The sequence below is a fragment of the Candoia aspera genome, chromosome 3 (genome assembly GCF_035149785.1).
Source record: "Candoia aspera isolate rCanAsp1 chromosome 3, rCanAsp1.hap2, whole genome shotgun sequence".
Taxonomy (NCBI): Eukaryota; Metazoa; Chordata; class Lepidosauria; order Squamata; family Boidae; genus Candoia; species Candoia aspera.
The window spans coordinates 173,822,518-173,836,231 of record NC_086155.1 but is presented as its reverse complement, the minus strand read 5'-3'; the positions used below and the strand labels follow the sequence as shown (position 1 = coordinate 173,836,231).

At 36.8% G+C, this 13,714-nt stretch overlaps 1 protein-coding gene across 1 annotated transcript in view; it reads left to right on the top strand.

The window, feature by feature from the left end:
- The window catches only part of LOC134494261 (cytochrome P450 7B1), a 112,098-nt gene that overhangs the window by 66,634 nt on the left and 31,750 nt on the right, over positions 1-13,714 (top strand). The window contains exon 2 of the mRNA XM_063299339.1: positions 10,502-10,638. Within this exon, the coding sequence (XP_063155409.1) occupies positions 10,502-10,638 (137 nt within the window). The remainder of the gene's footprint in view (positions 1-10,501; positions 10,639-13,714) is intronic.

Here is a 13,714-nt window from a genome sequence, read left to right as displayed (position 1 = left end):
GAAATTAGATTTTCTAGTTGGGATGATATATTCCCATTTTCAGTTCTGAGAGCTTCAGATTGGTTCAATTACAGGAATTCATAAAAAGAAAGTTTCCCACCTACTGGCTCTCACAAAAGCCCATTTTGGAAGTTGAGAGATTGTACAGCAGTAAAAGTTAACCGAACAGAGGTGTTAATGTTTTCAATGAAATTCCAGTTAGTGAAACTGGGTATACTGCCATTTATGTTTATTCCCATGAATTCTGTTCCTTAATGGGTTATAGTACATCATATAAACAAACACTTGTTTTCGTAAAGTTTCACATTTTAAATATTGAGTTATTTCAGCCCATCCATTCAAAATTTCAGTGATTACTTGATTTAATATAACACTAATAACAACTTTTGTGTCTGTGGTTTTACTGGTTTCCCAAGTGCTGTTGCTATCAGTGGACTGCTAGAGAACCCTACTTTATTTAATCCATCTTTCCCGTTTGAGTACTGAGGACCTATTGAGTTCGCCTATTGTGCCCTCAATCCTTTCATTTTCTCCAACCAGAAACTGCCCAGACTCTTTACCTAGCATAGAATTGTAAGTGCATGTTTAGGGTTCACCTTTTACATTTCTTCTTAGATCAATCTTTCTAAAAAGTATGAGGCTCCAAGTCCTCACAAGTATCTAATAGCAGAGGCTGTCTGAGCCGCTCTAGCAGTTACTAGAATTACTGTTTGAGACTCACTATTCCTGGATAATCTTGTCTTTGATGTACTCCTATTTTTGATACCTTAGACTGGTATACTAAAAAATGCCAATAAACAGATGGTAACTGATTCAAAGATGATCAAAAACAATGGAAGGAATATGCTGAAATACTGTACAGTAGAGATGTCAACGTCCAAGATACCTTAGAAAATATTCCCTATTTACGAGTACCTCTAGTACTAGAAGATGAAGTTAGATTTATTTATTTATCAAATTTATATAGTCATCCATCTCATAAATGTGACCCTGGGTGGTATACAATAAAACCAACAATTAAAACATTCTTTAAAAACCATTAAAAAAATTAGACATAGATTAGCAGACAAGAACACAGAAAGCTAATATCATCTAAGGAATAATATTATTTCCTTATTTCCACCTTATTGTCTGTCAGAACCAAGCTTGTCTCTGACTCAGAATTAGTTTCACTTTCTGAGTCAGAGGAGGAATTGGAAACTTACCGGGCTGGAATTGGAGAAACGAAACTCCAGCATGACTCAGCAGAGCGGGAAGAACCTACAACACTGATTGGGTGAGATCCAGAGGAGGATTTGACTACGCCAATCAGTGTGCACCAGAGATGGGCTGAAAAGCGCACGAAAGAGAAGGCAGCCCGATTGGCTGCAGAAGACTCAAAGTGTGCCAGAGATCAGGATTAAAGGCAGATGCACGGAGAGCGAGCTGCCAGAGACCAGCGATCCTCTAACCCTGCAGCTTCAGGAGAAGAGTCGTTACTGGTATCTGAGTCAGCGTCTGTGGCTGAAGAGGAACCAGCATTCAAGTTCTACTCTGAAGACGAATCAAATCCTGCATCTGCTGCCAGCAAGGAAACAGAGTCAGCCATACCCAGAAGCCTTTGCCTTGCTTTCAACTGTGAATCTCCACGCTATCCTCAGCAGTGTGAGCAAGCCTTGATGTTTCAGCGCCGCCGTTTGTCTGCAGTTCTATGCAACCGCACTTCACACACTCCAGCGTGTTTTGAATTTTCACACCTATCTTGTTCAGGATCTGGGTTCGTGGCCCATGTGGTCCTTCCAGCTGAGTCCAGCCTAGTTCCAAGTTCCAAGCCTCGCTCCAAGTCTCCAGTCCAAAGAATCCAGCCTAGTCTGGGGCTTCCAGCCGAGTCCAACCTAGTTCCAAGTTCCAAGCCTTGCTTCAAGTCTCCAGTCCAGAGAATCCAGTCTAGTCCAGGGCTTCCAGCTGAGTCCAGCCTAGTTCCAAGTTCCAAGCCTTGTTCCAGGTCTTCAGTCCAGAGAGTCCAGCATAGTCCAGGACCTCCAGCCAAGTCCAGCCTTGTTCCGGTTTCAAGCCTTGTCTTCCAGTCTTCAGTTCAGCATACCCAGCCTAGTCCAGAACCTCCAGCTGAGCCTAACCTTGCTCTGAGTTTGAGTCCTGCTTCAAGCCTCCAGGTCCAGTGAGTCAGAGATTCAGCATCAGTGCCATGCCAGTACTGTTCCAGTTCGAGAACTGTTGCCTCCAGTTGGCCCAGTTGGGCTTGCTTAACCAAGTATAGCATATCAAGGACTTCACTATTGTAAATAGTTATTTAATAAAGATCATCCTTTGAGAACCTGTCTGGTGCTTAGTCTGAACAGAACATTGTCAAACAAATGACAAGTGCCCATGGCTATAGTCTTGGTTTCTTACACCTAGGACTTTAATGGAGGAGGAGAGGCAATGAAGGCAATAGAGTCAGTTCCTATACAAGTAGTTGAAATGACAGTTGTTGGGTTTTTTTAATTCAAGGCACTAACATTAATCTACAGTACCTATCCAATGTCCCTCTCCACTTGCTATTTATTTATTTATTTATTTTAAGGGAGAATAACATTTACCAATTACCAGATATAAATTTGCTTTTCTTTGATGAGATGACAATTCTTGACCTCTGAATTGGAATTCCAGTAGGAATGTTGTTGTCTGTTGCTGTTAATATGTGTTTGGCTCTGACGCTTTGTAACTAGAAAGACTGACCTCCTATAATAGCTGTTTTCCTTTTAGACACTTTAGGTTCCCTCTCCCATTTTTTAAAATTATTCAGTGGAATCACTGATACGTTGCAGGGTGATGTCTGCATCAGAGGGCTTTTTTGACGTATTCTGTGGAATTCAAAATTAGGCTAAGACACTAGTCATCACATGCTGTTAGTGGATTTGCTAGATTTAGGACAAGAGACTAGAGGATAAAGGTTAAGAATAACTAGACTGCCATAGAGATTATCATAAGTAATGAATTCTGTGTATGTATCTCTGGATATGTGTGTGTGTCTGTTGTAGACAGATTTGGATTAATGTTTATCCCAAACAAAAGATTACTATATGTCTGTTCCTGGTTGTAAACAGACATTCTAAAGCAGAAGGTTTATGTTTGGGAAAAGCAATTACAGGTGTTGTGCATTGATGATATATTGTATTTCAAGAGAAGAATGCATCTGTTTGGTTATTTCACCAAAAATTAAATGAGGATGAATTAGAGGCACTTTTTTCTCCTTTGCTAAACAGTCCTTGGGACAATTGCAGTGTGCTCTCTATGGAACTGTTCATGAAGACCATCCAGAAGCTCCATGGGAGCCTTGGGGTTTTCCCATTGGTTATTAATTTTCTTTTTACTGTAATTCAGACTGTTGGTTGTCCTTTAAAGGGTTGTCCTTTAAAAACCTTAATGGCTGAGAACCTAGATATCTATGTGGCCACTTTCTCCGAGTGGCTTCTGTTGATCCACTAAGATCTTGCAGGTGGGCTCTTTTCAGGTCCTTTATCTTAAGAGTTACCATCTTCATGGGCCAGGAAGACATGCCTTCTCAATCACAAACCTCCCTTCTTGGAACAGCGTATCTCCCAAACTCATATTGTCTCTCACCCTGCTGGTTTTTAGGAAGTCCATTAAAATGTGGCTTCTCCAGAAAGTATTGGAGGTGGAATATAAGGAATAAATTTATAAAAATATAAGGAGTATAAGGAGTAAAAGAATATAAGGTATAAGGTATAATTATAAAGTATAGTATAGGGTATAAGGTAAGGTATATGATATAAAGTATAAGAATATGTGAGTGAAAGGTCCCCTGTGCAAGCACCAAGTCATGTCTGACCCTATGGGGGGATGCCGCTTTTGTGACGTATTCTTGGCAGACTATAGCGGGGTGGTTTGCCATTGCCTTCCCCAGTCGTCACCTTCCCCAGCAAGCTGGGTACGCATTTTACCGACCTTGGAAGGATGGAAGGCTGAGTCGACGAGCCGGCTACCCGGCTACCCGAGAGAGAATCCAGTTTCTGCTGGGATCGAACTCGGGTCACAGGGAGACTTTCAGCTGCAATGCTGCCACCTACCACTCTGCGCCACACAAGGCTCTATAAGAATATAAGGAGTATAATAATATAAGGAGTAAACTACTTTTATTTGTTTTCCTGTATTATGTTCTAAGTGTTACTTGAGTGCTGGGGTTATTATTTATTTATTTATTAAATTTATATCACTGCCCATTATATGTGTAGTTTAAATATTGTTAAGTCATTTTTATTGTTTTTCACCTTCATACTGTAAGAGGGTCTATATGCCATTCAGCCTTTTGGGATTGGAGCAGACTATTTAGTATACTTTGTTTTGGATGACCATCTAGATCAGAAAGGAAGTAGAACCCTTGAGATGATAGTGCCTGAGCTATGGGCTTTATCTGATAACTGCTGCTGTCAATATAGTGTAAAAAATTCTCTTTCCAAATTTCATATTTAAAAAAATAGATCTTTTATTATACTTTAAAGGAACATAAATAGATGGCTATGAGAAGCCCAGGCAAGTGTTATTATCCAGCTTAAAAATTATGCTGTGATAGGTTTTATACAAATACTTTGTACACTTAGAATACGTTTGTATGACGCTACACATATTATTGTGAAATTTAGACTTCGTTGGCAGAGAATTATAAGCTATTAAAACACACAGACACAGATACACACACACACAGTGAAAAGCTTTTCAGAGATTCTTTGGAGACTAACATGTCTACTCTGCTTCTTATCCAGTTGGCAGTGGACTATTTTGAATGCTATGATATTTATTATTTTTCTTGTTTTTATGATTTAATTTGTAAACCACCTAGAGGCAGTAGCATAGATACCCAGTACAAATTATGTAAAAATTACATAACATGGTGTGACTCTAAATCCCCCATTCTTATGTACTTGCATCTCAATGTCGCATGGAAGTACTTAAGCCATGTGGTTTAGTTGTGATGCATGTTTCATCATTTGCCTCCTTTGCCATCTACAAACCCATGGGTAGTAGTATAGAAATCCCAACAGGAAGAAAGGAAGCAAGGAAGGAAGAAAGGGCCTCTATTTTAACTAAGCATAGATGAAATTTAGATACATATACAGTATATTTCATCATAAGTATTCCAAGTGTTATCCTTTTCTCTAAAATGGGCATGGTTCACTCTTTCTAATAATTCCACCTGGTAAGAACTGATAGCATTGTAGCACCATGAAAGAATAAGGGGAAATTGGCATGCTTTAGGAAATCCCCAGGTTTGCAGTGAAGGTTTTAAAAAAATGGTGAGTATTAATATGCATGGCTATTGTAAAATTCTAAGTGTCTGGAAAGAGATGGAAAACTAAGGAAAGAAAATTAAGCATCTTGGAAGAGGGCAGGACTGCAATACTAAAAAGGAACATTCCATACAGTAACTTTTGCTTCATGTATTAAGCCTTATTGGTGCTGAACAAAATATGTTTGAAGCAAATGATGAACCTTGCATCTTCACAGTTGCAAGATGTGTTCCTGAAAGGATCCAGCAGATTTGACCATTAAGTTAACTGTCTCCTCAATTTTTGAGCGGTATCTTTTCTACTCCACAGAAAACCTGTGAAAAATGCAACTTTTGATGAAACTACAGAATGGGGAGGTTGAATTTAGTTACTGTCGTGGTCCTTGTTCCAATGTTCCTGAAAACATCGGGTTCCCATGCCATGGTGCTGACACGAGTTGCTGTATGGGAGGGGGCTGCTCCTGTTCCTTGTACCAGGCTGCGATGCGAGGAATGAAGAATGCATGTTTGGGTTATCTCGCCTTGTCAAGGACATTTCCCGCAGACCGGCAGGAACCGTTAGGGGCACCTGGGGCATGGAATTGTACTGACTTTGGGGGGAGGGATTGGGAGTTGCTTGGGGATTTATTGGGAGACATCCCACACTTTTACTATTCTCAGCTTTGCTTGTGACCCTGCATACTATTAATTATTAAATCAGATATCCATGAAAGCCTTGTGTGATAGTGATTTTGAATAGGCAATCATTACAGTTACCTTAAAATAAAATATGACAAGCTACCTACCTAAATGGAGCTGTCACAGTATTACTTCAGACATACTGTATATTATCTAAAATTAGTAGAATTCAAAGCCCATCCTCCCAAAACTCTTCCTCTCCCACACAGAATAACATGCTTACCATCCAAGTAAGTTAGTGATTTCGAGAAGCTCATTATGAATCCTATGTGGACTACCATAACATTGCAAATATGTTCTAGCAAAGCTTCTTTCCATTTTGATGTTGCATATAGATTTTTTTTAATTACCTGCTTCAGTCTTAAATATAATTAGACTTTTTAAAATTTGACAAAAGGCAGTAGGATTGAAAATAGGCTGTGGGGTAAATTTTGGGTCTTCTCATATCTGCAGGCTACCTATCTCTTTAAATTATAGATGCTGAAAATGTCCAGAAGCGTTTATTAGGGCATGGAGGTAGATATATTTCCAGTCACTGCCATTTCTTATATCTTCCTTTGTAAATCTGTTTTAGTTCCCTATGCTTCAGCGTGAGTTTTTATCCCTGTGTAAACATCTGTATATTAGTTTTTGAACACAGATTTATATTTGACTAAACATATACATTCTAAATGAATTTCATCCTAAAATGTGCATTTTAAACTGATAATTACAACAAATGGGCCTTTTTTTACATATTTTACATACACAGGAATGTTTAATCGTTCTGCATACATACACTTTGCACTCTGGAACTGGATACTTAGTTCAAAAGGTAGTATATGATGCATGGTGTACCTGATGCAAATTACATAGTGTTATTTGCACAATAATATTAGGCACACACCATGTCGTCATGGCTTGTATTGTGTGCCAATGATGTATGATCCATCCCAGAATGAAGTGACACATAGTGAGTCTGTCATTAATTCCATTGCTGAATGCAAGAAGATGTCCATTCATTCTGAAATTTAGTGTTATGATTGTTTAAGCCTTACAAAGCTTTTATGCCAGTGAGAAAAGCTTTCTGGAATTTATCCATTTGGTTTTGCTAGTGGGCTCCTTGTCAGTCCTGCGGTTTAGTCCGCCATGTCCCCAACGGAAGTCTCGAAAGGAGCTGGCTTTCATGTGTCTTCTCTAGTTGTTTCTTTTTTTACTGTGATGAAGGTATCCATACTGGATCCATATTTTTGGTTGTATGTGTGGGAGTGCTATAGTTTCTAGATGCTGCATTACAGTCTCTGCTTTACAGTCTCACAGAGGGGAGTGAATATTCTATCAATTCCCTACTACAGTGCCTCCAAAAAATCAAAGGCGTAAAAATGGAAAATGAAATTATGGTTTCATTCGATGTCACAGCATTCTTTACATCCATAGATCCAGAACTAGCGAAAGAATCCATGGCAGCAGTACTGCACAACACACCCAACCTAGCCAAATACACTAAGCTCAGAGAGCACCAAAGACTCTTATTTCTTGTAATGTAATATTCTAAATAAGCTTGAATAATTTTTTTTAAAGAAGTTATATTAGCTGTGAGCTAGAATTAGATTCTTAATTAGCATTTAGACCAAAGAAAGTATAATGTAAATGTACCGAAGTATTTTGAAAATGATGAACTCACTTAAAGTTTGTCATATGAACCTGGAGAATACCTGGAGGTCCCAGAGTCCATCAATTAATGGTTTTCACATGTTACTTGACTAAGTACAAATCTTATATTGAGACTGAGCCCTTACATTGAGACTTAGCCCTTGGGTTCAGAGTCATTTCTTTAAAAATTGGAATTATCTTCCAGTCAATAGCAATGCAGAACCTATGCTTTGTTACTGTGTGGGATGTCAACTGGAAGAATATTAAATATATCAAAACTTGACTAACTGCTTTATTTAGAAGTTTTCTAAATAAAAAGAGTTTTCAAAAGAGTGTAAGGTTCTTTCATCTAAAATAGTTATTAGAAATAAAATTTGGACATAAATCTATTTGTTTCATCAGTGGTACTCCCCAAAATAATCACTAGTTGACATTAGTAACTTGAAAATGGATATTCTTCAAATAAAGTAGGGCACAAAACAAAGATGCACACTCTCACATATTTCTTACAATCCTATAGGAATATTAGCACAGGGTGTTAGGAAACGTAAGAATATTCCTGGTCTTAATGAAAAAAGAAAACACTCTTACTTCATGTTTACAAATGATATATTCAATTTTGTTAAACATCCAAATTTAGTTCAATTGTGTGTTGAATTAAATAAATAAAATACATTTTACTTACTTAGAAGGCTTAGAAGTTAATGATGTATCTTCTGTTATGTTAAATAACATTGATAAACATAGAAACAACTTCAGAAAATTACTACGTTTCATATTAGTCCAGGTGGATTTAAGTATTTAGAAATAAAGATGAGAAAGAATTGGCATCAATTTAAAAATGTAATAATAAGACTTATTTCAGATCCTCTTCTGTGCAAGATTAAAACTGAACAAGTCATGGCAGCATCTTTCATTATCATTGTTTGGTAGGAAAAAACACACTCAAAAAGACTAAACTTCATAAAATTCAGTTTTTGTTTCAAATACTCCCAGCTCCATGACCTACTGCTTACTTTTGTATATGGGGAGGATTTTTTAAAATTCATTTATACATAACTATAAAGAATTAGGAATGGGCAAAATATATAAGCAAAAGCCTTATAGGACTAGGCATGCTAAAATGTTGATTCTTTTCAATTAAGACAATCCATGTAATTAGGAAGTAAAATAATTTTCACTGTGTAGAAATTCAGTTAGCATTGGATGCCGTATTGGTTAGTGTGGTACTATTTCTTCCAACTATATATATTCTATCATTTCAAATCCCTAAGAAGTTTGGAAAAGGTGAAAACAAATTTTGGCTCCTAGTCTTTCCCCTGTCCTGACATTTCTTTATCACTTTATTTTTAAACAAGAGAATAAATATATTCAGCGCAAGAATGGGAAGATAGATTTTATAGGCTTATTATAGATGGAAATCATGGTACTGTTGAGTATAGTTACAGAAGTGATCTGAAGTACCAACTTGCTTTCAGGTGACTCAAGGATTCCTGCACCTTCATGAAATATTAAGGTCATCAGTTAAGTAATTAAGACATTTCAACAATCTGAGGAAAAGTGTGTATGTATTTCATGTACCATCTAAGGAATCATACTAGTGATATTTAACACTCTTTAAGCACACAATAGCTTATTGGTGTTGATGGGGAAGGAAATGATGAAAAGTACATCATGATGCAAGCTTTATCTCTTACACTCTTTACTTGAATAGGATGTTGCAACCCAGGTATGAAAGTATGGAACTAGCCCTGTAATGTCACAAATTTTTCATCATTTTACTGATTCTTAGCATGATTAGGAATGGATGCCTATGCAACAGGTTCTCATGAACAACTCTGGAAAGATGATTTAGAATTTGAACTTGATAAATCTGAAAAATTCCAACAAGCTTCTGGGTATGGAAACTGCTACTTAATCAGAGGAAACTGCTCAGGGGATAAGGATTACTCTGCATGATATTATGTGCTTTGATTTGGTTTTATAGAGTTAATGGATTTCAAATGTAAGGCAGCTAGAATTCCTGGAGTAGGTGGCATACAAATCCATGTATATCTCAGTCAATCTCATTGGAACTTTTTGTGGCACAGAATTCCCTTGAAATCTATTTCAGCAAGTCATTGGAAACTGACCATGAAAATAACTTCTAGCTTATGAAATTGATTCATTTTTTGTGTTAGCTACTATATTCGTTATCATAAATGATTGGAAAATTAAAATACATATTTCATTGGATCAGTGATACTGTAAAATAATGCTGTAATTGAAAACTTAATGCAACACAGAGCTTCGCCATCTAGTGAAGAATAAAGCATTAGTTATATTAGCCATGTCCTTCCTAATAAATTACCTTCATGTGTACAAAGTTACTTATGGACAGAAATATTAAATATGGAGGTTTGAAATGTAATTTCCTTAAGAACATATATTTTATGTTCTTAAGGAAATTACATTACCTACATTTTATGTAGATACACATGCGTACAAGGTTTTTTTCTTTTTTTCAGATGCTTTTGTTTTTGTCTTTGGGTTATTTATTTTTGATTTGTATTAGGGAGCTGTTTTAGACTTTAAAAATAGTAAATCTGGCTATCTGATTGTATATATTTTGCTTTACATCAGATGTGTAGGTAGTGACTTGGTTATACCTACATTTTCCCATGAATTGGTTCCCTAATTGAACATTTAAAACCTATTTGGGTTGCAGTACAGTAAAGGTAAGTGGCAAGATGTATGGATGTAGCAGCTTTGGTACCTATGGAATGAAAATATTCTCAGGGTGTGGGGTACCAAACTACCCCAAAGAATTCTAGAATAGTATTTTCAAATATAATCCATAAAATAATGTACTTTGATCATATTAGGCTATGTATAAACTAACAGTGCTTTCTGTTCATTTTTCAGGCAAGCTGGAGAGCCTCCCTTAATAAATGGTTGGATTCCTTTCTTGGGAAAGGCCCTGAATTTTAGAACCAATACCACTGATTTTTTATTATCTTTGAATAAAAAATATGGAGATATTTTTACTATACACATGGCTGGTAAGCAATGTTTTTTTGTTTTGTTTACTTCTTAGAGTCTTTTTAGTGAGTGAAATAATAATACAATGGAATGTATGTACATGGAAATGTATTTTATAAGCTTAAGAACATGAAACATATTTTACATTATGAGCCTGAAAGCACAAAAGAGCCCTGCTAGATCAGGCCAGTGGCTGATGAATTCAGGAATATCACAGTTAGAGACAGACCTCTTCCCCTGTTGCTCCTCAGCAGCTGGACTGAAAAGTAGGTAGTAATACTACCAAAAGGTGGTAGTAAACAGATGTCATTAGTAGCCACTGATTGCCTGATTGTCTATGAATTTGACCACTCTCCCTTTAAAAAATAGTACCTCATTTTTACACCATTACTACATCAATGGGTGGTAAATTCCACTATAGATTGTATGTATGTATTTATCCATCTATTCATTCCATTTAGAGGCTGCCTACTCTAAATGACTCTGGGCAGCTTACATTTAAAAAGTAAGAACAGTTAACTTTAAAGTATTTTGTCCATAAAAAAATATTTACTTTATTTGGTCCTCATCTCCTGCATTTAGGTTTAGCAAATAGAATTCTGCACTAACATTGTGAGAGGAAAAGAAAAACTTCTATCTGTATTTTCCATACCATGACTGATTTTTAATATTTTAACTACATCTTCTCTTACCTTTCCTTTAAGCTGAAATGCCCAAACACTATCGTTTTTCTGTAGAGGGTTAGGATATAGGGAATTATTATATTTGAGTAATAAAACCTCAAGTTTACTTGTTTCAAATGTCCAAGCTAGCTGGGAATGTTGGGGCTTACAGTCCTAACATATCTGGAGGGAATCAGGTTGAGTATACTGTCAGGCCCTTAACTGACCTGATTAATGTGTTGTTTGAACCAAGCCAATGAGAACATTGTCTTGGTGTGCTTTTGTCATGAAATTGCCTTTTCTTCCTTTTATGTTTAATTTCTATTGTTTTACCTGTGCTATTGGATTTTTCCCCCCTTTGCAATGGTACTTTAATGATTTAGTTTATGATGTTGGCAAGATTGGAGGACTCAGTTGATGGATGGAAGGCAGGTTGGAAATACTTAATAATAAACTAATGGGTGCTGAACTGAGGTCCCTTCCCTTATTTCACCAGGCCATTGGTGGGTACAAAATCTGGGTGTTCAGTTACATGGGTCAGTAAGCTTTGTATGTGAAAGGACTCACTCTGGCAGCTATATAGATCTGAGTACATTCCTATGGCAAGAAATGATAATGGCAAGAAACAAAAAGCAAAAGAAGATCTGTAATGTTGTAAATAGGGGCAGAGAAATCTGTCAAATTCTGTAAAAAATTCACCTTTTTGAATTTTAATTGCTAAACAAATGTTCAAGGAAAGTATATGAATTTAAATATACCTAATATACAAGAAGAAACTATTTTGAATTGAATGTAATTGAAAACTATGAAAGGGAAATCAGGTAGCCAGTATAAGAGATACAGTTCTTCCAAAAATAATACTTCCTGTTGAGTATCAGTATTTGAAAATAATTAATGTGACAGTGGAGTATAACAGAATGTTTTTATAGTCTTTTAAAATTGTTACAGGTTTCAAACATATATAATAACTAATTATGTCAGGCACATCTTAAAATAATATCTGAGTTTGTACAAGGAAAAAATAATCCAGATTTTTAGTAATTAACTTTTAATATTTGAGTCAGAATGGGCATCTTATGACCCATCGCACAGATGGATCTCATCTGTAGTCACCAGAATAGATGGTGCATAAATTTCTTAGTCATGTTTTGTGCGTTGGAGAGGGATGGAGAGGTAAGGGTGAAGATCCTGATGACTACCACAAAATCTCTGGCCTGTTTTTCCAAAGGTGTTTTGTTTTGTTTGGCAGTTCTAAAGGGCAAAATGCTGTGTAAAGGTTTTGCCCCTTATACCCTCCCCCCAAAAAAACTATCACAGAGTCCCATCAAAAGCCTGCAGCCATCAAACAGAGCAGCAAGATACAGTGCAGTTGCAGGGCAAAAAAAGCTCTGCTTAAATATATTGTATTCTGACTTATGAAACAGCAAAAATAAGATACGTTATAGGCAGTATGCGTTCTCTGACATCCTAGAATCTCTATGCTTCATGGTACCTGTTCATTTACAGTTTCCATATTTATTATTACTAATAATTGGAACTTCATGGAAGGAAGCAAAGCTGGTGCCATAAGAATTGCAGTTCCTCATTACTTCAGGTACCAACATTTCAGGGAGCCTCTCGGAGCTGGCAAAATGGAGAGACTCAGAACTGCCAAACTACAGAATCTGCAGAATTACTGCACTAGCTTTCTGCCTTTGCCTTCTCCTCTTGATGTGCTGTTAAAAGTCTTGTCAAAATAGTGCCAATATATAATGTTCTCATTATTAATTCTCAGATTAGTTCATTTGGAAAACACAGACTGATGCTCGGAGTTTCTGGCATTGCCTCAGACTGGTGACGTGATTTCACTGATTGTACTTTCCTGTATGATAAGCAAATGATTGTCATTCTGAAAAGCAATAAGGGACATGGATGTCACCTTAATAAAGAAATTATTCTCCACAAGAAACAATGGAAATTCTTGACCTGTCGTGGAAAATAGTTCTCTAATTGGTTTTGTGTGGTGGTGCAGCAGAATCGTTTTCCCTAAACGTCATTCCAGTGAGTCACTACTGTACATCATTGTCAACTCTTCAGCAAAATCTTCCTAATAAGAAAGACCACTATTACATAAATGGAATCAGCAACCCGCTCCCTTTTATGCCCCACAAAGCCTGATTCTATGTGTGGTACATATATATATATATATACGTACACACACACACACACACACACACACACACTGCAGCCTGCAATTCTCAATTCACTAACTAGGCAACACTATTATTAATTGCAATTGTTTCTCCCCACCGCCACCACTGTGAAAAATTCAAAGGAACAGCCATGTTAATTTGTTATAGCAAAAATGACCAACATCCTGGAGTGTGAGCCTTGTGAGGTAGACCAGACAGGAAACATGGCCAGATGAGCTAATTCTACTTTATTGTAAGGTTAC